This window comes from Sinohyriopsis cumingii, unplaced genomic scaffold (genome assembly GCF_028554795.1).
Source record: "Sinohyriopsis cumingii isolate HCF-2022 unplaced genomic scaffold, ASM2855479v2 utg002264l, whole genome shotgun sequence".
NCBI classification, from domain to species: domain Eukaryota; kingdom Metazoa; phylum Mollusca; class Bivalvia; order Unionida; family Unionidae; genus Sinohyriopsis; species Sinohyriopsis cumingii.
In genome coordinates this window covers 76,145-100,513 of record NW_028316175.1, presented here as the reverse complement: position 1 = coordinate 100,513, position 24,369 = coordinate 76,145, and the positions used below count along the sequence as shown (strand labels likewise).

Here is a 24,369-nt window from a genome sequence, read left to right as displayed (position 1 = left end):
CAAATTGCGCAAACTGCTTCTTGAGTTTGATAATGACTTGACTTGATGATGTTGTGGTGAGTAAATCAACGTCTATAAAATTTGAGTAATAATCAATCGCCAGCAAATAGTTTCTACCCTGTATTTCAAACAAGTCTAACCCAATTTTCTCCCATGGGTAGTTGCCGTCATCATGTTGCCGCAGGGGCTCTTTCTGGAGTTTTGGCTTTCTCTCCAAGCAGTGTTCACAATTGTCTGCTAATTGTCTTATTTCTTGATTCATTCCCAGCCAGAAAACGGTTCCTCGTGCTCTCCTAACCATACTGTCAAAGCCAAGGTGGGCACTATGTAAACGTTCTTTAATTTGTCCTCTCCAAGCTTTTGGAATTAAAACAGCTTCCCCTTTCAGTATTATACCGTCATAAAAGCTCAGTGTGTCTCTGATAGAGAAATAAGGTCTCACTTCAGGCTTTAGGTCATTTTTGTTTTTGGGCCATCCTTCTATAATACGGTCAATCAACAACTGACAAGTTGTGTCTTTGGCAGTTTCTCTCCTGATTTCTGTAATTCGCGCATCCGGAATTTTATCAAACATTTCGACCTCACATACTTTCAGCCTAGTCAGTTCAGTGTCATCTGACAAACTATAAGCACGACTTAGTGTGTCCGCAATGATTAATTCAGATCCTTTGACGTACCGAAACGTAACATTGTATCTAAACATCTTCATTAGAATGTCTTGTAGCCGCTTTGGTGCTTGACTGAGTGGTTTCTTCAGGATGGCTTCCAGAGGTTTATGGTCGTTTTCAACAATCACTGGGCGACCATATGTGTACTGATTGAACCTCTCTAGCCCATACAATACTGCAAGCGCTTCTTTTTCTATTTGTGCCCAGTTCCTTTCAGCTGGTTTCAAAGATCTTGATGCAAACTCAAGTGGGTGTCCATCTTGCAGCAGAGCAGCTCCTAGGCCATCTTTACTACTATCAACTTGTAGTACCAAGTCCTTATTTGGATCGTAGATTGCTAACACATCTGTTTGCTTTAACAGTTGTTTCACTCTTTCAAAAGCTTCCGTGCATTGTTTTGTCCATTTCCACGGTGTGTTCTTTCTAGTCAGGTTTCTCAATGGTTCAAGAGTCTCAGACAGATTTGGCACAAATTTAGCCATATACTGTACCAATCCACAAAATCGTTTGATTTCAGTAACGTCCGTCGGAGCATTCATTTCAAGAACAGCTTTGATTTTATCGTTATCTGGCTTGATACCTTGTGGCATGATTCTGTGTCCATGGAAAGTGATTTCAGGGCCCATATCCTTCTTTCCTTCATTCAAAACAATGTGCCTCTCTTCACAGCGTTTGTAAAGCTTTGCCAGCTTTTCATCATTGTCTTTCTGAGCTGCTATTTCATTATCACCACAACCAACGATGATAATATCATCCGCAATTGTAAATATGCCTTCAAGGTCGCTAAGAGCTTCATTCAGTTTCCGCTGAAATATTTCACTGGATACATTCAGTCCGAACGGTAGTCGAGCCCATCTGTATCTTCCAAACGGTGTTATCATAGTAGTAAGTAGACTGGATTTTTCATCAAGTCTAATATGCCAATATGCTTCTTGCACATCGAGTTTCGTGAATACTTTGGCATTATGTAATCCTGGAACTACGTCATCAAAAGTTGGAAGTCTATATCGTTCTCTCACTAACACTTTGTTCAGTGGTTGAGGATCTAAACATATCCTCCACGATCCATTGCTCTTCTTTGTAATTGCCATCTGGCTAACCCATTCAGTTGGTTCTGTAACTGGTATTAAAATGCCGCGTTCTGTCAGTAGGTCAATTTGTTCTTTCACCTCAGTTCTCACTGCCAGCGGTATGTTGCGAGCTGGCAATGCCCTGGGTTTTGCATCATCTGTGAGTCTGAGGTTCACTTCACCAAGATCTCCGAGGTGGCGTTTGACGCTTCCGATAAAATTATCGGTGTTAATTGTGACCAGTTTCAGTTCTTGAACCGCTTTCAAACCTAGCAAGCAATCTAGCTCATTTGGCACAATTACAAAAGTTACGTTATAAGTTTCATTGTTCACTGGGTTTGTCACTGTCAGAGTTGCCTCCCCTAAGGATTTCGCTGTTGACTTGTTCCACATTCTGAGATGTGACACTTTCTGTATTCTCTGAGATTTTCGGACAAATCTCTGTTGGATTGTATTTACCTGGGCCCCAGTGTCAATGTGAAATGTTACATCACAGTCATTTACAATCATTTTGGCTTTTGCCTTTGAATTGATCGAACTGTCAATGTAGTTAAGCCAGAATTCTTCTTCTGTAGCTTCTTCGGGCTTGTCATTTTGGTCAACTGTTTGCACTTTCTTGCAGCATGATTTGAAATGGTTCTTTACACCACAGTTGTTACATCTCTTTCCCCAGGCTGGACATTTTTCTTTGCTTCGTTCATGAAACAGTCCACAGAAACCGCACTTAAGTTTCGGTCTTACCAATCCAGTACCAGATACACCTGCTTGTGATCGTGGTTTCGTGTTATCAACTTTGTTCACTGAATCACGTACTTTATCTTGTCTGATTTCTTGCACATGTCTATTTGACTGTTCAAATGCTCGGCAAGTTTGAAGACACTTGTCAAGTTCAAGTTTTTCTTCTCTCAACAACAATTCTTGGAGCTTACCACTTGTGCTGAGTACAATTTTATCTCTTAGCATTCTGTCTTTTTCTTTGAAATTGCACGACTCTGCTCTTCTCCTAACTTCGGTAAGGAAATGTTCGAACGATGTAAAGTCATCATATTTCACACACCAGAACCTGTGGGTTTCAAGAACTTCATTCCTCCGTGGATTACAGTAGGCTTCAATCTGTTGCAGAACTTTGTCTGGATCGTTTTTGTCATCTTGATTTGCCCATACAAACTGGTCATAAATGTCAATTACCTTCGGTCCTGCACAGTGTAAAATGATGCTGGTTCGAACTGTCTTGTCTTTGTTTTGGGAACCACTAGCGGTCAAATATATTTCTATCTGTCGCTTCCATCTCTTGAAGTTTTCACTTATGTTTCCTTCAGTAATATCTAAAGTCCCAGGTGGCTTTAACGAGTCCGCCATGTCGAACGAATCAAATCGGGACGAATGTTCAATTAAATGTGATCTATTTTCGCGACCTGGCTTGGTCAAATTTTCGGAGTTTCTTCAACTCTGTGCGTTTATCCAGCGAAAATCAACGTTGCAGACGTTATCAGGATATGCGTTCACCGCTGCCACCATGTTGATAGCATGCTTGTATCATCATAAGTGGTGATATCTTCAAAAGAATAGCTCGTAGACGAAAACACAAGTCACGTGTTTAATCAACACACACGAAGGTAACTCCTTCAAGACCACTACAGAATAGAGAGTAACAGTTGTCTTTCTTAGATCATATCAACATCCCTTTTTCTCTAACGAAACTAATTGAGATCTAAACAAAACATCAATTTATGAACAAGTTAACAGGTTATAAAATTTACAGTTACAAAAAGTACTGGCTTTGGATTTTTTGACTTAGATAAAAATTATTGACTAGACTTTAACTGAAAATGATTTAAAGAAGACAGGATTTTATACTATGCAGTCATCAAAATGCAATGCAAATAAATTCAACTAATTTAGCTAACAATAACTGTAACACTTGAAAACATTTCTAGATCACTACAGGGGATTATTATGTCCCTCACAACTGCATAAAACTGACTCAAAACCTCACATAGTCTTTGAGATAGGTTGGCGTCTTCACTTCGCGCCTGGGTCTTATAACTGGTGTAGTCACTGATTCCAGGCATGTCGACTCTGGTACGGGACACCTCTGATCAGGTTCCTTTACATGCGTGTCAGCCGTTTGCTCCTGTACAGTTGTTCTTTCCGGTGATTTATCGCGGATTTGTACTGGGATTGATGTCGGTCTTATGTGTTCACTATTTCTCTTGTATTGAACACCATCCGTTGAAGTTACAATACAGTTTCGGTTGTTTGATTCTGTAATAACACCTTTTCTCCAGGGTTTATCTGGTTTGTGTCGGAAATATACAGGCTGACTGTTTTCAAGTTTTAGTTTAATTCTAGCACTGCGGTCATAACTTTTCTTGATACAGTCCTTCCTAGCATCTCGCTTCTTGTTTCTGGGCGACTTCTTTTGAACCAAAGGTAGCATTGATCTTGTTTCTCTCCCAAACATCATTTGGGCCGGACTTAGACCAGTGTCCTGTCTTGGAGTATTCCTTAGTTCTAGCAGTGCTTCGTACTGATCAGTCCTAGAGTTCAGGCATTTAACCATCATGCCTTTTATAATCTTCACACCGGCTTTGGCTTTGCCATTTGACTTTGGGTGATGAGGAGAAGTCACGTGATGTTGAATGCCCCACCGTTTCGTGAACTGACTGAATTCGTCAGACGTAAATTGTGGTCCGCCATCGCTGATGATTATTCTAGGTATTCCAAATTGCGCAAACTGCTTCTTGAGTTTGATAATGACTTGACTTGATGATGTTGTGGTGAGTAAATCAACGTCTATAAAATTTGAGTAATAATCAATCGCCAGCAAATAGTTTCTACCCTGTATTTCAAACAAGTCTAACCCAATTTTCTCCCATGGGTAGTTGCCGTCATCATGTTGCCGCAGGGGCTCTTTCTGGAGTTTTGGCTTTCTCTCCAAGCAGTGTTCACAATTGTCTGCTAATTGTCTTATTTCTTGATTCATTCCCAGCCAGAAAACGGTTCCTCGTGCTCTCCTAACCATACTGTCAAAGCCAAGGTGGGCACTATGTAAACGTTCTTTAATTTGTCCTCTCCAAGCTTTTGGAATTAAAACAGCTTCCCCTTTCAGTATTATACCGTCATAAAAGCTCAGTGTGTCTCTGATAGAGAAATAAGGTCTCACTTCAGGCTTTAGGTCATTTTTGTTTTTGGGCCATCCTTCTATAATACGGTCAATCAACAACTGACAAGTTGTGTCTTTGGCAGTTTCTCTCCTGATTTCTGTAATTCGCGCATCCGGAATTTTATCAAACATTTCGACCTCACATACTTTCAGCCTAGTCAGTTCAGTGTCATCTGACAAACTATAAGCACGACTTAGTGTGTCCGCAATGATTAATTCAGATCCTTTGACGTACCGAAACGTAACATTGTATCTAAACATCTTCATTAGAATGTCTTGTAGCCGCTTTGGTGCTTGACTGAGTGGTTTCTTCAGGATGGCTTCCAGAGGTTTATGGTCGTTTTCAACAATCACTGGGCGACCATATGTGTACTGATTGAACCTCTCTAGCCCATACAATACTGCAAGCGCTTCTTTTTCTATTTGTGCCCAGTTCCTTTCAGCTGGTTTCAAAGATCTTGATGCAAACTCAAGTGGGTGTCCATCTTGCAGCAGAGCAGCTCCTAGGCCATCTTTACTACTATCAACTTGTAGTACCAAGTCCTTATTTGGATCGTAGATTGCTAACACATCTGTTTGCTTTAACAGTTGTTTCACTCTTTCAAAAGCTTCCGTGCATTGTTTTGTCCATTTCCACGGTGTGTTCTTTCTAGTCAGGTTTCTCAATGGTTCAAGAGTCTCAGACAGATTTGGCACAAATTTAGCCATATACTGTACCAATCCACAAAATCGTTTGATTTCAGTAACGTCCGTCGGAGCATTCATTTCAAGAACAGCTTTGATTTTATCGTTATCTGGCTTGATACCTTGTGGCATGATTCTGTGTCCATGGAAAGTGATTTCAGGGCCCATATCCTTCTTTCCTTCATTCAAAACAATGTGCCTCTCTTCACAGCGTTTGTAAAGCTTTGCCAGCTTTTCATCATTGTCTTTCTGAGCTGCTATTTCATTATCACCACAACCAACGATGATAATATCATCCGCAATTGTAAATATGCCTTCAAGGTCGCTAAGAGCTTCATTCAGTTTCCGCTGAAATATTTCACTGGATACATTCAGTCCGAACGGTAGTCGAGCCCATCTGTATCTTCCAAACGGTGTTATCATAGTAGTAAGTAGACTGGATTTTTCATCAAGTCTAATATGCCAATATGCTTCTTGCACATCGAGTTTCGTGAATACTTTGGCATTATGTAATCCTGGAACTACGTCATCAAAAGTTGGAAGTCTATATCGTTCTCTCACTAACACTTTGTTCAGTGGTTGAGGATCTAAACATATCCTCCACGATCCATTGCTCTTCTTTGTAATTGCCATCTGGCTAACCCATTCAGTTGGTTCTGTAACTGGTATTAAAATGCCGCGTTCTGTCAGTAGGTCAATTTGTTCTTTCACCTCAGTTCTCACTGCCAGCGGTATGTTGCGAGCTGGCAATGCCCTGGGTTTTGCATCATCTGTGAGTCTGAGGTTCACTTCACCAAGATCTCCGAGGTGGCGTTTGACGCTTCCGATAAAATTATCGGTGTTAATTGTGACCAGTTTCAGTTCTTGAACCGCTTTCAAACCTAGCAAGCAATCTAGCTCATTTGGCACAATTACAAAAGTTACGTTATAAGTTTCATTGTTCACTGGGTTTGTCACTGTCAGAGTTGCCTCCCCTAAGGATTTCGCTGTTGACTTGTTCCACATTCTGAGATGTGACACTTTCTGTATTCTCTGAGATTTTCGGACAAATCTCTGTTGGATTGTATTTACCTGGGCCCCAGTGTCAATGTGAAATGTTACATCACAGTCATTTACAATCATTTTGGCTTTTGCCTTTGAATTGATCGAACTGTCAATGTAGTTAAGCCAGAATTCTTCTTCTGTAGCTTCTTCGGGCTTGTCATTTTGGTCAACTGTTTGCACTTTCTTGCAGCATGATTTGAAATGGTTCTTTACACCACAGTTGTTACATCTCTTTCCCCAGGCTGGACATTTTTCTTTGCTTCGTTCATGAAACAGTCCACAGAAACCGCACTTAAGTTTCGGTCTTACCAATCCAGTACCAGATACACCTGCTTGTGATCGTGGTTTCGTGTTATCAACTTTGTTCACTGAATCACGTACTTTATCTTGTCTGATTTCTTGCACATGTCTATTTGACTGTTCAAATGCTCGGCAAGTTTGAAGACACTTGTCAAGTTCAAGTTTTTCTTCTCTCAACAACAATTCTTGGAGCTTACCACTTGTGCTGAGTACAATTTTATCTCTTAGCATTCTGTCTTTTTCTTTGAAATTGCACGACTCTGCTCTTCTCCTAACTTCGGTAAGGAAATGTTCGAACGATGTAAAGTCATCATATTTCACACACCAGAACCTGTGGGTTTCAAGAACTTCATTCCTCCGTGGATTACAGTAGGCTTCAATCTGTTGCAGAACTTTGTCTGGATCGTTTTTGTCATCTTGATTTGCCCATACAAACTGGTCATAAATGTCAATTACCTTCGGTCCTGCACAGTGTAAAATGATGCTGGTTCGAACTGTCTTGTCTTTGTTTTGGGAACCACTAGCGGTCAAATATATTTCTATCTGTCGCTTCCATCTCTTGAAGTTTTCACTTATGTTTCCTTCAGTAATATCTAAAGTCCCAGGTGGCTTTAACGAGTCCGCCATGTCGAACGAATCAAATCGGGACGAATGTTCAATTAAATGTGATCTATTTTCGCGACCTGGCTTGGTCAAATTTTCGGAGTTTCTTCAACTCTGTGCGTTTATCCAGCGAAAATCAACGTTGCAGACGTTATCAGGATATGCGTTCACCGCTGCCACCATGTTGATAGCATGCTTGTATCATCATAAGTGGTGATATCTTCAAAAGAATAGCTCGTAGACGAAAACACAAGTCACGTGTTTAATCAACACACACGAAGGTAACTCCTTCAAGACCACTACAGAATAGAGAGTAACAGTTGTCTTTCTTAGATCATATCAACATCCTTCATGTAGTTCATAAGAAACAGTGATAACAAACTTGTGTTACTGGACAGATGGTCAATGGACTAAAGATCCTCCCATAAGTTGCTCTGGTCCATGACCAGTAGAGATAAACAAAAATGACTTCAAATTAATCCCACCATTGCTTAATATTAAAAGACAACTCTTGCTTCAAACTGATCACCTTACCTTACCATTGGCACACATAAAGAAAACAAGTCTCTTTCTTGCCCAACCAAACAGTACAAAGAATAGCCATCAAGCTTATTGGAAAGCTAATAATTATTTTTTTAATATTTCAAAGTGAGATACTAAATCAAATCAGCGGAATATTGTTTTATTTCCACAGAGGTGATATCAAGAACTGAATAAAGTGGACACCTTGAAAGAAGGTACAATCTGCCAATCAACCCACACCCCTTGCAAGTGAGGTGTGTACCTTTACAAGTTTAGTAGCTCAAAATAAAGCTAAAGTTGCTACAATATTTCAAACCTGAATCTGAAGCAATGTTATCCAGGTCCCAGTAATACATACGGCTACATGCTCAATTTCAATCTCACGATTCCGGATTTGAATCTCAGTCTTAACATGTGTGAAAATGTGCAAAGTTGCCTATGCACAATCAGTGGTTTTTCTTGGGTTTTTTGGTTCTCTTCCACTTTCAAAGCCAGATTACACACACATTATTTGAGGCGTCAAGAATGAGTCAAAGAAGTTGTCAGAACTTTATTATGCTTCACATTAAATTTTAAACTTGAATATTTTTGCCATTTATAGTCACACAATTTTTTTACTGACTTAGATAACAGAACTGATTATTGTCTTCGATTAATAGTCTGGAGCATGAGTTTAGCTGTGACAGTTGCAGAGCAGTCAGAATAATCTGAGGCCTTTTTCCTTACTTTACTGCTCCTAGATGGCACACCTAAATCTATTACGACAGCGATAATACCAAAAATTTATATCTGCAACTTTCTTGCAGATATTCCTGCTCTATCCACCCCTCCGCCAATTTTCCCAGGAAATTACAAAATTTGGGGTAACTATATAGAGTATTTTTATTATCTGTAATTATTTTTCGCCAAAAGTCAAGACCAAAATGAAATTGAGGGACAAATATTGTTGGCTCCACAGAAATTACGTACTTCGGACAGAGTGACGGGTGTAAGGTGAGGTTGTTTGCATTTTTAACATGCACAGTGGAGATAATGTTGACACACATCTAAGCTACTTTCATGTAATGTGGCTGAAATTTCTGTACATGTTGTAGTTGTGGAAATCGTGCCTGATCTAAGCACACATCTAATCATAATTTGTTTCCACATTTAGGTCCATTGCATTTTTCTTCCTCATTTGCTCCTTCTCTCTCTGTCATAAGATATGTCAAAACCATCCACACTTCAGTATACTTTTAGTCACCAGTGAGAAGGTGCCATTAAAAAAGTACCTAAAATGTAACTCAACACAATAAAAGTTGGCTTCAAGTATAAATTTTTACAAAATCATGCATATTGTCAGGAACTAAATTTACATGACCTCTATTAAATATTTAGTGCAACTTGTGTTACGACAATGGTTTTAAACCAAGTAACAAAAAGAGTAAAGAAACAAAAAGGTTTTGTCAATTCCAAATATAATTTATTTCCTTAAAGAAGATAGTGTAAAATTAAAAATAACATACATTATGGTAAATGAAATGCTAAATAGTCCTAAAAGTTCAACCACAAGTCCAAAAGCATAGAGTAATCCAAATGAATTCAGGTCATAATCCAAATAAGTTCACTCCATGGATCAGTTTGATACGCTAACATGCCTGATTTATCACAATAATACAACCCAAAATATCTTTAAATGAATTCACAGTAATTCAATACAGCTACTGATACCAAAAAGTCTGAGTACTTTATAATTCCAATTAATAATTTAAATATATAAATAAATAAATCCACTCAAATCATCACAACTATTTGTTTCTTCTAAGACCAACGATAATGCGAGGAAGGACTAATTTCCAGTAAATCACCCCTTATATATAAAACTGAGACAAGATACATAATCAAAATGAGGCTAGAATGAATCATTTCAAAATCACAACTTGTCAGTAAGGTCAAGTACTTTAGCAGCCAGTCAATTGGGAATTAGGTCAGCTGGATTTCTCATCAACATGTTTACTTCTATTAAAGTACATCCCAGTACCTTGGAACTAGGTACAGTGTTTGTTGTTGTTGTTGTGGGGTTTAGTGCCATTTTTCAGCACATGTTAGGCTATGCATGGAGGCCAGTATTAATGGTGGAGGAAGAACCCGGGAAAACCACGAAAAGAACCACCATCCCATGAAAAGCTACTGGCAAGCTTTCTCACATACCCACATTCATTGGCCAAATCCTAGACTTGAACCCATGCAGACAGAGGTGAGATGGCAATGATTCGTAACGGAGAGTGCTTTAGACCACTCAGCCATTCTGGGCCCTGGTAGAGTGTTTAAGAATGACCTTATCTTAGAGCAAGGTCTCAAACTCAAACCACCAAGAGGGCCACATGAGGGCATTTTCAATGGCCAAGGGCCGCACTGCCTTTCTTATCTCTCATGACACCTTGTATCGCCAATCATTTTGTGGGCCACAAGATACTGCTTTGTTTGAGTACAGACTCACAATCATAAAGAATATTGGTATTTTAAGGTCATTAGTAAATAACACTAACGATACATAATCATGAAAATTAACACACATAATATAGATATACATAACACTCATACAGTATCATATTCCAGTTGTTCTCTATAACATAAGGTACAGTATGGTAAAACTTCATTGATTAAATATAGAAATTAAGTAGCTGTTTTCACTCTCATCACAATCATTATGTGAAAATAATGGAGCTACATGATTGCTGCAAATGAAATGTTGGTGATGCTCAAACTTGGGTGTTGCAACTGCTTTTGAACCAGACTCCAGAGTACTTAGCCCCATGTATTACCATCATAAAGATCGTCTGTGTATAGTATTTCTATTGAAAGCTGTGGACTTTGTGTATAAAGCAATGTGACCTACAAATGGGGAACAGATTGCCAGGGTTACCAGTAAGTAGTGCATTCTTGGCTTTAACAAATGATTCTACCAGTGGTAGTACAAAAATACTATTTTTAAGGCCATCTATTGTTTTTGAAAATGAATATGTGTGATTTGGATTTTAATGTAGGGGTAAACAGTTTTCAGTCATATCACTAAAATGTCTGCAGTGTGGCATGTCTTGCACCAGGGCATCATGCATGGTGCAGACATGTAGTATCGTGTCCCACCCAGTCACATTATCCTGACACCAGGCCACCCAATCCGAACGTTAATCTATTGAGCGACTAGCAAGGCAGTTGTTAATACCATTTTATAATTCTCTGGTAGGACTCTGAACCACCGACCTCCTGCATCCTTGGCAGACCCTCTAACTACTTAGCCTACTGGAGTTGTCTTTTGAAAAGATTTATTTAAACAAATCCAAATTTTGAGAAGAGTAAGAAACAAAGTACTTTTGTGTTCTATCCATGCATTACAGAAACCAGTCAGATCAAGTTTACTAGGGACCAGACTTTTGCAGCAGTCATTGTGAGTGGTGCAATGGTGCTTTTGAAAAATAACAGTGGACCTGGACCCCAAAACCGGTCTATTTTTGCAAGAATATCTTGTACTCATGTTTTAGCTTCTTGCATGGAATTATTGGTATTTTTGCAAAGAAAAGGCTCCCAAATCTTGTATATCTGGCCTTTATCACGTGTATTAAGACATGTATTTGATCCTATTAATCAGTCTAATATGTAATCAACACATTTTGCAAAAGCAGCATCTTGAGCCATTAAGATATTTCTGACAATTTTAACTGATGCCTGAAATTGAGTTTTAAATTAAGTGGGTCAAGTCTGTAATCCAAACTTTAAAATTCTAGAAAATAAATTAAGCTGCAAAAGTATGTCAACTTTTGGAACAAAATTGGCATACCAGATGATATAACTATTTCACACCTATATATGATTTTAATAGTTCCTTAGCTTAAAAGTTATATATTTCTTCACAGTATTTTTATTGCTGTTAAAACCAACCTATAGAGTTATAAACATGGATTACCCCTTATCGTCTTGGGAAGTGCTGTTAAACAGTGACTGGACATTTAATTTACTACTCTTTTCTGGTACAATAACATCTGAAATTGAAACAATGAATAGTAACACTCATTTACATTCTTTGATAATGCTTTTATTTCAGAGTAAACTGAAGGATGGTGAATTCTAATGTACAATTGGGGCCAATTTACCCAAATTACCATACATACATGGATATATATTGTATTTGTTGTTTTAACTCACTCGAATAAATGTACGAATATCACAACATTTAGTTAAACATATTTTTTAAAAACTATTTGGATTTTGTTTACAAATTTTGCTTTGCTTTAGAGAAAGCTGCGGATCTCCAAATATCAGAAATTTTCACTAGACACTATTTTTTTTATTTCACATTTTGGTCAGCTCCTGGTGTAATATCTTTTGGTTAATAGGAGAAATAAATATGAATATGTATTAAATTGACCGTGTTAAATAAAATAAAGCCAATACTACTAACTGCTAAAGATGCCAACAGGTACCCAGGTATTTCAGATCAAGAAAGATAATAATGATAGCAGTTTGAGGCTCATGTTGTGTGCACATTTATTCATCATCACAAGGGCTCGTATGGTTGCTTACAATTTACTTGTCATACATGTATATATAAGGAAGGACACTTCTCTTGTTTCTCATGCAACCTATTTAAGATTCAGCACTGACATTTCAATCTAGACTGTCCTAACTTTGTGCCTGTCCAGTGTTCATGCGCCATTATTATTGTGACTTAAAAATGCTTGTTTTGAGATCCTAATAACATTAATTGGGTCACTACTGCTTGTCAACCATGATAATAAGTACTGATTAAGAAATATTTGACAAAATGAAATTTCAGTATGTCCAACAATTCAGATAAAGGAAAGCACAATAGAAATGTCCAATTTAACTAATGCCACTTCTGCCTTAAGTTTGTGGCCCTGGAGCAAATATTAGCTGTTCAAGTCAGAGCCACTGTTCACGTTTGTTTAATGGATTCTTTTTTAGTAGTGGGAAACCCAAGACAGATATTTCTGTCATTGCAAAGGCAACACAAAAACTTGGTTACCATAACATGCACTTCTTATACCATATTAGGAAATGAAATGGACAACTATACAGAAAGATATTTTTCACTGAAATATTTAAATATAAGGAAATCTTTGTTTTTTAATAACACTGAAAAAGAAACAAAATCACATAAAAATTCACCACGTGCGTAAATATGGTAATTTTTACATTAATTTTACATGAAACAGGTCCAAGAAAATGGACGGGATTCTTGAATGTGAAACCACTTATTATAGATTCATTCCATTTTGATACTACTTAAGTAGTGAAGAAGTATAAATTGAATAAAGAATGGCACCTGATATCATATAAAAATGGGCTGTAAATGCTAAATTATACTTAAAAACATGTTGCACCAGACTTTCGTTAATGGATGAACCATGGCATTTTGAGGATACTACAACAGTCATCATTTGAGGATTTTACAACTATTCGCCCAAGGTGGACATGTAGACTAATTAAAGTAAGTGCTATGCATACAAAATTTATCAATTACTCTTGTAGTAACTACTAATCCACATGGATTTAGCCAATTTGTGATAACAATTTTAACTGCTGATCCAGATAAGTACAAAAATTAAATGTATGTTAAATAAAATATAAATGTATGTTTGTCATGCAGTTTTTTTGTAATTATGGCATTTAATATAAAGATTGCTCTTTTTCTGTTCAGATTACGCTTTTTGCTACTTACATTAGTAATAAACTATGCTTTTACCTCTCTTAGGGGTTGGCATGTGTGAACCTACAACAGTTCAAGGATTCACACTAAATACAATTCTCCTTCGATCAGATACCTGATAGAAATTTCCCAAAATTTTGACATCTCAACTTCTATAGTAAAAGTCACACAGATCATATATGTGCATTCACTCATTTTAAATTAAATATATACATTGTTCTTTTAAAATTTACCACTAATTTTCTTTAACCAAAGTCCATTCAATCCTTATTATTTAATGCTCTGCGCCTTAAATGTCATCAAACTTCCTGATGAGAATTATCAAGCTCTATGGCCTTTTACAATGGCAGCCATGTACTAAACTAGGGTCAAGAGAACATCGAGTGGAATCATCACAATATAGGTTAGTACGAAATTGTTTATCATCTTGTGTAGCGAAGATATCATAGCCTAAACTTGATTTGTTGTGGTTGAGGCTATGAACTGATCCCATGTAATGTAATGAAGCCAAAAAAACATCACTAAAGTCAGATAAACAAATAGTGTAGAAATTTACTACACAAGTATAATCATGTTGTGAAAGAAGTTTAGCTTAATTGGAATTCATTAAGCCCTTACACGATAAAATAAATTGGATGGTTACACTAACCTCACCATGTCTGCCATGACAGATAACTCTCACAACGACCCCTTTTCTATATAAGGCTTGCCAGACTTATTTGGGTAAACTACGCTATGTTATTATCAATCAAGTGGCAAATAATGGCTTCTTGGTGGAATTTCAAAGTTGCAGATAAACCGTATTTACTTTTAATGTACAAATTTCTGATTAAACAGCATCATATTTTTACCATGATTTGTTTTTGTTTTCAAATAAGGCCTCAGTGTCTTTATATGGCACACAAACAAACAAGGCTGAGAATGGATGTAATCATTATCTGAACTAACATGGCAGACGATCTAAATGAAAATATATGATAAGAAAGGCAAACAAGATTTTACATCTATTTCTATAATGATCTGCAATACTTCCGGTATTAAAAACAAGAGTACTACTCAGATTTTTTTTATTATATACAAGGAATATGTTAAAATTGTTGATATTAGGCTAAAAGATCGCTGGGTGTGACTCACACCCAGCTTGCTCCATTGACACATATGCTCATGTTAGTACCCCTTCCACAAGGTAGAGTAGGAGTACTAATATTAGTACTACATCTTGTGTAGCTTTCACTGTGACATCGCGGCGTGTGACATTCAATCTGGATTGTACTGGATCAAACCTTTCGGCTCATTTCGTCCAAAAATGTCTTAGTACTTTAACATTGAAATTGCCATATGCACTTCTTGTGGCTTCTAAATATTGACCTTCCAAAAGAATACGTTTGTATAAGTGGCCAAATTAAGTGAATGCTTGCCACTTAAAGTTATGTAGAATCAAATTCTAGAAATGGACACCCATTACTTAAATAATGGGTGTTGAATGCCTACATGACTGTGGGACTTCAACTACAGTATAGCAAATGCATTTACAAAATACCTTGAGCATAGCTACTACGATTTCAACAGAATGTATTGTAATGAATAATTTTATATTGTCGCTCGTTACGAAGTTTCTACTTCACTTGTGAAATATTTCGTTATTTCTACTCAGAAAACGAAGATATCCGTAACACATTATATATCAAACATGGGTAATAAACGTGTGCACAGGACACCCACCAAACTCGGGCAAATGGGGTCTCGTTGAGCCTGTGAAAACCAACTGTTTGCAACATCCCCGGAGCCGTCATCCTCTGTTGTCTGGCTCTTCCGGAAAGGATTCAAACTGTTCAAACTAAATTTACTCCCAGAACTCTCTGACAGAAAACCCTGAGTTGGTGAGGAGGAATTTCTTGACAGGTACGACTTCAAGTCGTCATTGATCTTGGCCATTTTGGTTTGCTTGGTATCACATGCAGCTTCCGGTTGACATATGAACAGCGGAATAAGCATACATAAAGAATTAAACTAGAAGAAAGAAAAAATACGCCTGCAATAATAATAATAATAATAAACAATAGTAATAAATAATAGAAGATAGATTAATAATAATAATTATTATTCTTATTATTATTATTATTATTATTATTGTTGTTGTTGTTTTTGTTGTTGATGATAATAATCGTAATAGAATTGTGGGCCAATGAACAGAAGATTGCAAATTTCACTTCATTTTCAACGTTAATTCTAAAGTAAGGAAATCTTACAATTTGTTTTGAAGTTCATACATTGGCTTTTTACATAATGTGTACAACTAGAAACAAACTACAAGCTTAACAAAGAAAGTAGTTTTAGTACATCAAATCATATCTCAACATGGTATCATGGCCATTTGTGTAGAGGTACAGTTAATGAAGATTTCAATGATGGAAATGCATGTTGAGTCCTTACTTCCTAAATATTCAAATATTTTTTTTTATTTTGATGAGTAAGGGATAAGAAAACAATTGTCTGCATGAGTTGTTCTTCATCTCACACCTACAAAGCCTCCTCTATACCACAACATTGTGTCAATACTGAAAGAATAAAACTGATATTATGTTTAGCAGCAAATCAGAAAGAGAGAAAGAAAAGGAAACATAATAATGATGACAAGTCACAATGGTAATTTATGAAACAAAAATAAGCTAATTGTATCTTTAATATTTTAAAATGAAATAACTTATACTGACATTTGATAACATTAGCTTGTTCAATCCATATCAAAATATTTTCCTGTGATAACTTTTACCAGGGTCCATTTCCATCAAATACAACTTTTACCAGGACCCATTCCTGTCAAATACAACTTTTACCAGGACCCATTTCCATGAAACGTAACTTTTACCAGGGCCCATTTCCATGACATACAACTTTTACCAGGGTCCATGTCCATAAAACATAACTTTTACCAGGGCCCATTTTAATGAAACACAACTTTTACAAGGGCCCATTTCAATGAAACATAACTTTTACCAAGGCCCATTTCAATGAAACACAACTTTTACCAGGGCCCATTTCCATGACACACAAATTTTACCAGGATCCATTTCCATCAAATACAACTTTTACCAGGGCCCATTTCCATGACATACAACTTTTACCGGGGTCAATTTCCATAAAACATAACTTTTACCAGGGCCCATTTCAATGAAACACAACTTTTACCAGGGCCCATTTCAATGAAACATAACTTTACCAAGGCCCATTTCAATGAACACACCTTTTACCAGGGCCCATTTCCATGACACACAACTTTTACCAGGGTCCATTTCCATCAAATACAACTTTTAGCAGGGCCCATTTCCATGACACACAACTTTTACCAAGGCCCATTTTAATGATTCTCAACTTTTACCAGGGCCCATTTCAATGAAACATAACTTTTACCAGGGTCCATTTCAATGAAGCGTAACTTTTACCAGGGCCCATTTCAATGAAACACAACTTTTACCAGGGTCCATTTCAATGAAACACAACTTTTACCAGGGCCCATTTTAATGAAACACAACTTTTACCAGGGCTCATTTTAATGAAACACAACTTTCATCAGGGCCCATTTCAGTTAAACATAACATTTACCAGGACCCATTTCCATGACACACAACTTTTAACAGAGCCCATTTCAATGAAACACAACTTTTACAAGGGCCGATTTCAATGAAACAACTTTTACCAAGGCCCATTTCAATGAAACAACTTTTACCAAGGCCCATTTCAATGAAACACAACTTTTACCAGGGCCCATTTCCATGACACACAACTTTTACCAGGGTCAATTTCCATCAAATATAACTTTTACCAGGCCCATTTCCATGACACACAACTTTTACCAGGGTCCATTTCCATCAAATACAACTTTTACCAGGGCCCATTTCCATGACACACAACTTTTACCGGGGCCAATTTCAATGAAACACAACTTTTACCAGGGCCCATTTCAATGAAACACAACTTTTACCAGGGTCCATTTTAATGAAACACAACCTTTACCAGGGCCCATTTCCAGCCACACAACTTTCACCAGGGCCCATTTCAATTAAACATAACATTTACCAAGGCCCATTTCAATGAAACATAACTTTTACCAGAGCCCATTTCAATGAAACATAACATCTACCAAGGCCCATTTTAATGAAACACAGCTTTTACCAGAGTCCATTTCAATGAAACAACTTTTACCAGGGCCATTTCCATGACACACAACTTTTACCAGGGCCCATTTTAATAAAACATAACTTTTACCAGGGCCCATTTCCATGAAACCCAACTTTTACCAAGGCCCATTTCAATGAAACATAAAGTTTACCAGGGTCCATTTCAGTGAAACAACTTTTACCAGGGCCCATTTCAGTGAAAGATAACTTTTACCAGGGCCCATTTCCATGAAACACAACTTTTACCAGGGCCCATTTCAATGAAACACAACTTTTACCAGGGTCCATTTCCATGAAACACAACTTTTACCAAGGTCCATTTCCATGAAACACAACTTTTTACCAGGGCCTATTTCCATAAACACAACTTTTACCAGGGCCCATTTCAATGAAACATAACTTTTACCAGGGCCCATTTCCATGAAACACAACTTTTACCAAGGTCCATTTCCATGAAACACAACTTTTATCAAGGCCCATTTCCATGAAACACAACTTTTACCAGGGCCTATTTCAGTGAAACAACTTTTACCAAGGCCCATTTCAATGAAACACAACTTTTACCAGGGCCCATTTCCATGAAACACAACTTTTACCAGGGCCGATTTCAGTGAAACAACTTTCACCAGTTCCCATTTAAATGAAACACAACTGCTTAAGGTCTGATTCAACTCAAAAGTGCATAAACTAGATACAAGTTTTAAGAAATTGTATGGAATGTTGGTATGCTGGAGTACTTAAAAAGAAACACCAGCCCTACACACATATAAAACAAGAGCTACACATTTGACAAATAATATGACAAGTTTTTTTTTTTTAAATTAAAAACCTCACACATGTGCTGTATTTATTAATTACATTCATTACTAATTAATTATACTGAAGAGTGAAAAAAAGATAAATAATTAAAATATACAATAATGGATATAGGATTTTAAAAAATTTAAAAATCAGTAAATAATACATATTTTTCAAATCTGACTTTCAGCCGGGGTGTGATAATTGGCTAAATTCACACTTGGATCATAGTTTCATAATACTCACGCGCAGTACCGAAAGCACTTAGTGCAATTATATCTTCCATTTCCGTTTCTAGCGCCCACTTCGCGACTGGTCATAGTACTTGAATAAGTTTTATACTCCAGTCGTATAAAACATTCGCACACCAGTCAAGTTTCATGTCCTGTGACTGATTATGCGAACATCGTCTGTTAAAAAGTGTCATTTCCATCCTTTTACGTATAAAAAGAACTGACTGATGGGTACCATCGTGTGTCGGATTGTTGAAAATGAGTGTACTGAACGATAGAATGCGTTTGAAGGACAGAATTCTGGCCAATGTATCAAAAGCAGTGAAAGCAGTAAGTGGTGCTTTCTTTTCTTGGCTGGTCTTGTCTCTCAAGACTTGAGCCTAGAGTGTATTACATCACTGAAGTACATCACCGTATGACACATTATCACACACAATCACAATCATTTGACAGTGGTGACTTTTCTACGATCTTCAAAATGTGGTCCCGCTCTGGATCTCTGAGATTGGAAATATTTGCACGTAGAAAGCTCAGATTGTGATTTGTTAACAATTTTGCATACTGGTCATTTAAACAAATTTGCAAGGAATGTTTTCTTGAACATTTTAATAATCCAAAAGCCAGCGTTGCTTTGACTAGTTTTATTGTCCATTGCAACACTCAATACAGTCATTTTCTTGGGAAATTGAGAGCTGTTGGTAATGGGTGGGTTGGGATGATACCCAACTTTGAAGAAAGGACTGAAAATTTAGGTATGGTAGCTAACGAGGGTTCTTTGTTATCGCGGTATAATAGGTATTAGGTAATTTGTCTGCATAGCGCCACCTATCGTGTGTTTATCTTATATTCACTAGTTCTGCATGATCAGTTTTATTTCAGGAACATGACAGAACTACTGGCAAGTATACTTCCAAAAATGCACCCATGAATTTCACCTTTTTGCTGTACCTAATGTTCTCAAATAAAAGTTATATTTTAAAGTCAGTATCACTGTAATGGATTGGTTAACTAGTTTGTCATCCAATAAAGTCCAATGATTTTATGCAAGAAGCTGATCACATGATTGCCAAATTTGTCAAGAAGCAGGAGATAAAATCTATGATGGCAAATAAGAGTCAAAATTTGAAGGATGTTAATTTTTTTGTTTTCTGGTAGCTTTCACAATTGACAGATGTTAACTCATAGTTCTCATTTTAATGCCTGGTTTTGTTTAAACAGCCTGTGGTAGACATGTACTTCCATGTCCATGTAGGTGTGCCCATTCTTACTGACAATCCAGTCTGATTAAAATCGGATCTCAGTGTCATACATGAAGATCATACAAAATGATACTTACCATATGTTACTTTAGTCTTTACCGGTCATGAATAATTATTATTAGTTGCCTTGTTATTCTGTAAAATTATAATCCATCTGAAACAGCATTTGCAGTCACAGGCACTCATGTATATTAGTAAAAACTAAATCAGTTATTTGATAATATCCACTCGTCATCTACAAGTTAACACAAAGTGACAAGGTTCTTAATGTGCCCCCCACCCATTCCAATTACATGCTAATTCTCTGAAACAATGAAGTACATGGTCTTTACTCATTATTTAATAATCACTTTCTACTTTGAATTGTATCTTGACTTCAATGATCGATTGAAAGCTTTGCTACCGGTGTGTTGCATATTGAAATATGTTAATTTAATTCTCTTTTGTGGTTATTACTTGTTACTGTCCAGGTTAAACTATAACCACTAATTAGAAATCAATGTAGCTTAATCTCTGCATTCCGAACAGGAAGTATTGGCAGAGCAACAGAGAAACTTTGCAGGAAAGTCATTAGATATGTCAAGTACTTAAACATAGATGCTGTCAGGGTGTGCCATTGAGTGAATCGTGCAGAATTTGAACAAATTGAAGCGCTTGGAAAAGTGAAAAGCGAGAACTCCTGTAAATTCATTGAAAGTTCCACATATGAAAATGTGCTCTGCGAAGTATAAATTTTTGTTTAACAGTTATTGTCGAGACATCTGTTTTTCGGGTAGCAACTTCTCCTATCTGGGTTCATATGAAGAGAACAGAGGTTCTGTAGATCAGAATAAATATTCTTACAGTTTGCTAGTCATTTCTTTTTTCTTCTTTTTTATGCCCCTCTTTAAATCACATATCTTATTGTATCCCAAAAACCTGGCTACAAGACACAGATTTACTTCTATTTCGGAACCCCTAATTCTACAGTTGTAAAAGTTGCGATAATACTAGTCACATGATCTTACAAGTAGCTATACCGGTGACGAGAGGGTATATAAATGACACAGTAAGATGATACAGTGAACAGTTGAACAAACTAATCAAGTAATATTATTCCTCTGATGAGTTAAAATAGTAACAAAACTGGTCAGGGACAGGGGGTGACTAGAACACCACAGCAGATGGGATGGTTCTCTTCCACATCCAAACAGTCATCATCTTCTTTAACCTTACATTCTGTCGGAAGTGAAGGCAACCCTGTGTGGGAATCCAATCTACAAACAGCTCCCCAAACCATCTAGAGCCCAATGAGTATACGAGAGTGCATCATTACTCATGCCCAGCTATTCTACATATACAGTTTTCAGCAGAAATGAAACTTCAAACGATTAGAAGCAACTGTGTTATGTATATTTGATTTATTTTAATTTTATTGTTTGTTTGTTTGTCAGCTTTAAATATTTTATTCTATTACATGCTATTATAATATAATTGTGTTTACGTGATTTATAAATTTTTTCCAGAAAATAGTTTGACCGTAAACACTTAAAGCTAACCTAGTTCCCAACCTTATTTCAAAATTAGTAACAGTCATGTGAACAGGTTCTTTTTGAAATTTATTTTTATTTTGTGAATAATAATGGTGAGATCGAGGCTGTATTGGATATGTGACCCTCGACTTGTACATACATGTAGTTTTTAGTGAAGTAAACAACTTTTTTTTAATTCTTAGAGTGAAATGATTGGTTTTTGTCAGGGTCAAGTTGAGAGTATGTGATTTAAACATGATCTCATTACCCTCATCTGAGCATCAGTTTTGCGCAGTATTCAGGTTTTATACAATTGTTTTTAGAGAAATAATCTCAGTCTGGGCTTAAAACACTTGATGTTAAGTCATTTCCTTATGCTGTAGCCAGTTTTCAAGTTATATGTTAATTTTTCTTCAGATCATTTAGAATCTTAAAGATTAATAGTTTCTCTGGAAATATTTATGTGCTCATACATAATTCTTGAACAAAGACATTGCTTAAAATTTTTATTCAGATTTCCAACACTGGAGTGTATTTCTTATGTTTCTACTAGGAACTGTAGACAACAACACTGTACAGGATACAGCATTTGCCTTCCATCTTGGATTCTTCATCAGGAATCAAACTTGTATTCATTAGAACATTTCCTTATTAGGACTTCTAAAATTTTATTCGTGATTATTCTTGGAGTATTTTTTGGATTTGATTTTTAAAACTGTTAAGTTCTTACTTTTGTCATTGTTACAGTATTTTTCCAGGGAAATAAATTATTTTATACATTTACAGAATGCCCAAAGCAAAGCATTTGCTACTACCTTCTCAATAAATTCCACTTTATAAATAAACGATAAAATTTCTTCCCAAATACGTGAAATTAAAAAGGGTTTCCAAGAGTGTGGCCTTAATGGGAAAATTGCTTGAAGATTAGAAATTAGTCTAAAACCAAGATTCACTAATTCTCATGGTTTCATCAGTGCCTGGAACACTGTTATATAGGTGAGACTTAATGGGAATTCCAAGTGAGAATAAAAGATAACTTTGAAATATCTATAATCACAGTGTCTGAACATTTTAACCACAATAAAGATCATGTTAAATATAATAGAAATTATTAAATGTGATTTCAGATCTCTCCCTTCCAGTAGCAAAGATAGAAAACGTAATTATATATACCAATTACATACTTGACATCTGGTAGGGATTAACATTTGGTCTAAATAGGAGTATAGGCATTTTTAACTCTATTAATGTAATACAATGGGTGCCTCATATATATGGACGGTTGCAGCTTTGAACCACAGCCAAGTTATACCAAAGACTTATGAAAATGGTATTAACAGTTGCCTCACTAGGTACTCAGCCTTAGGAGGTTAGTGTTAGGACTAGTCAGCCTGGTGTCAGGATAATGTGGCTGGGTGGGACATGATGCTACATGTCTGCGGAATGATGCCTCAATACTAGACATCACTATAAACTTACATACTGCAGACATCATGACTGAATTTTTTAAAAAGCTAGGTACATTAAAAATCCAAATCACATACATACACATTGATATGTAATGTTAATCTTAACATATACGATGATGAATTGCTTTATAAATCACAAAAATGTGGATTATGCATTGGTGCTTTAAATGTTTTTTTTTATAAATATTTTGTCAGTTTTAATCATTTTCATCTTATTACATTTGAATAACAAAATGTTGCTAACATTTATTTAAACAACATAATAAACAGACATGTCATTTCCCCTTTCTTCAGATTTAATAGTATGGCCTTGTCCAGTCTACCCACAAAAGTGTAACGGTTTTCATTAGATACATGATCTAGTCTGTGGAAGTAAAGTCAGTCGACACCGACACCTGTTTTGGAAGTGGACTAGGTTCTTGTGAATATTTCAGTGAAAGGTCAAAAGGTCAGAACAGTCATTCTGGTTGACTATACTGTTTATGTACATGGACAAATTGGTCAATTCTTTTTTTTAAATCTTTCAGATCCAGGCATTACAAGTAAGATCAGGTCAAGTGTTGGTCCTCAGAAACAGCGACAGAGAGTGTCACAAGTTGTCCGAACACCTTGACCATGCCTTTCTTCATGGGTAAAAAGAATGCATTCTTATTTTTATTACCCATAAATAAAGATCCAATCTTAAAAAGATGATGATTACCATAAAATTATAAATTTTGCATCGTATCAGCTCATTTCAATTTAGGGAGTACCTTGTTAAATGAATTCATTGATGTTTACATTTTGTACATGCAGCCTACAAACTTAAGATGTTTCAGATTTTAGAAGCTGATAATTATCATTTATGAGATGCTAAAAACAATGATAACTGGAAAACAATATACTAACTAAATATATAACACGGTCGGGTTTTAGGTGTTATAGCGGGGTCACGTTGTATTAACTAAATATATGCATATATTGTAATGTTGTTAATATCATGAAAGTGGCATTATCCATACTTTCATTTCTTAGGAAAACCCTAAAATCATTTATGATATTTTAATGAAGTGTGAAAATACGTTGGAGACTAGTGGTCAGGCATGGATTCAATTATAGGTGCTCAATTACAATTACGATTACAGGTTATTTGGCTCTGATTACAATTACACTTTATT

The 24,369-nt window shown here is 36.4% G+C and overlaps 2 protein-coding genes across 3 annotated transcripts in view; one reads left to right on the top strand and one right to left on the bottom strand.

Annotated features, from left to right (window-relative positions):
• Positions 1 to 19,103, bottom strand: part of LOC149770826 (uncharacterized) — a 43,553-nt gene extending 24,450 nt beyond the window's left edge. For both annotated transcript variants that reach the window (XM_089949064.1, XM_089949066.1), the window contains exons 1-2: positions 18,987 to 19,103; positions 15,487 to 15,774 (exon numbers count right to left, since the gene is read on the bottom strand). In XM_089949064.1, coding sequence (XP_089805190.1) covers positions 15,487 to 15,759 — 273 coding nt within the window. In that variant the 5' untranslated portion in view covers positions 15,760 to 15,774; positions 18,987 to 19,103. The remainder of the gene's footprint in view (positions 1 to 15,486; positions 15,775 to 18,986) is intronic.
• Positions 19,104 to 19,165: 62 nt separating this feature from the next.
• LOC149770825 (pleckstrin homology domain-containing family M member 2-like) overlaps positions 19,166 to 24,369 on the top strand; it is a 79,784-nt gene continuing 74,580 nt past the window's right edge. The window contains exons 1-2 of the mRNA XM_089949063.1: positions 19,166 to 19,303; positions 23,740 to 23,843. Coding sequence (XP_089805189.1) covers positions 19,232 to 19,303; positions 23,740 to 23,843 — 176 coding nt within the window. The 5' untranslated portion in view covers positions 19,166 to 19,231. The remainder of the gene's footprint in view (positions 19,304 to 23,739; positions 23,844 to 24,369) is intronic.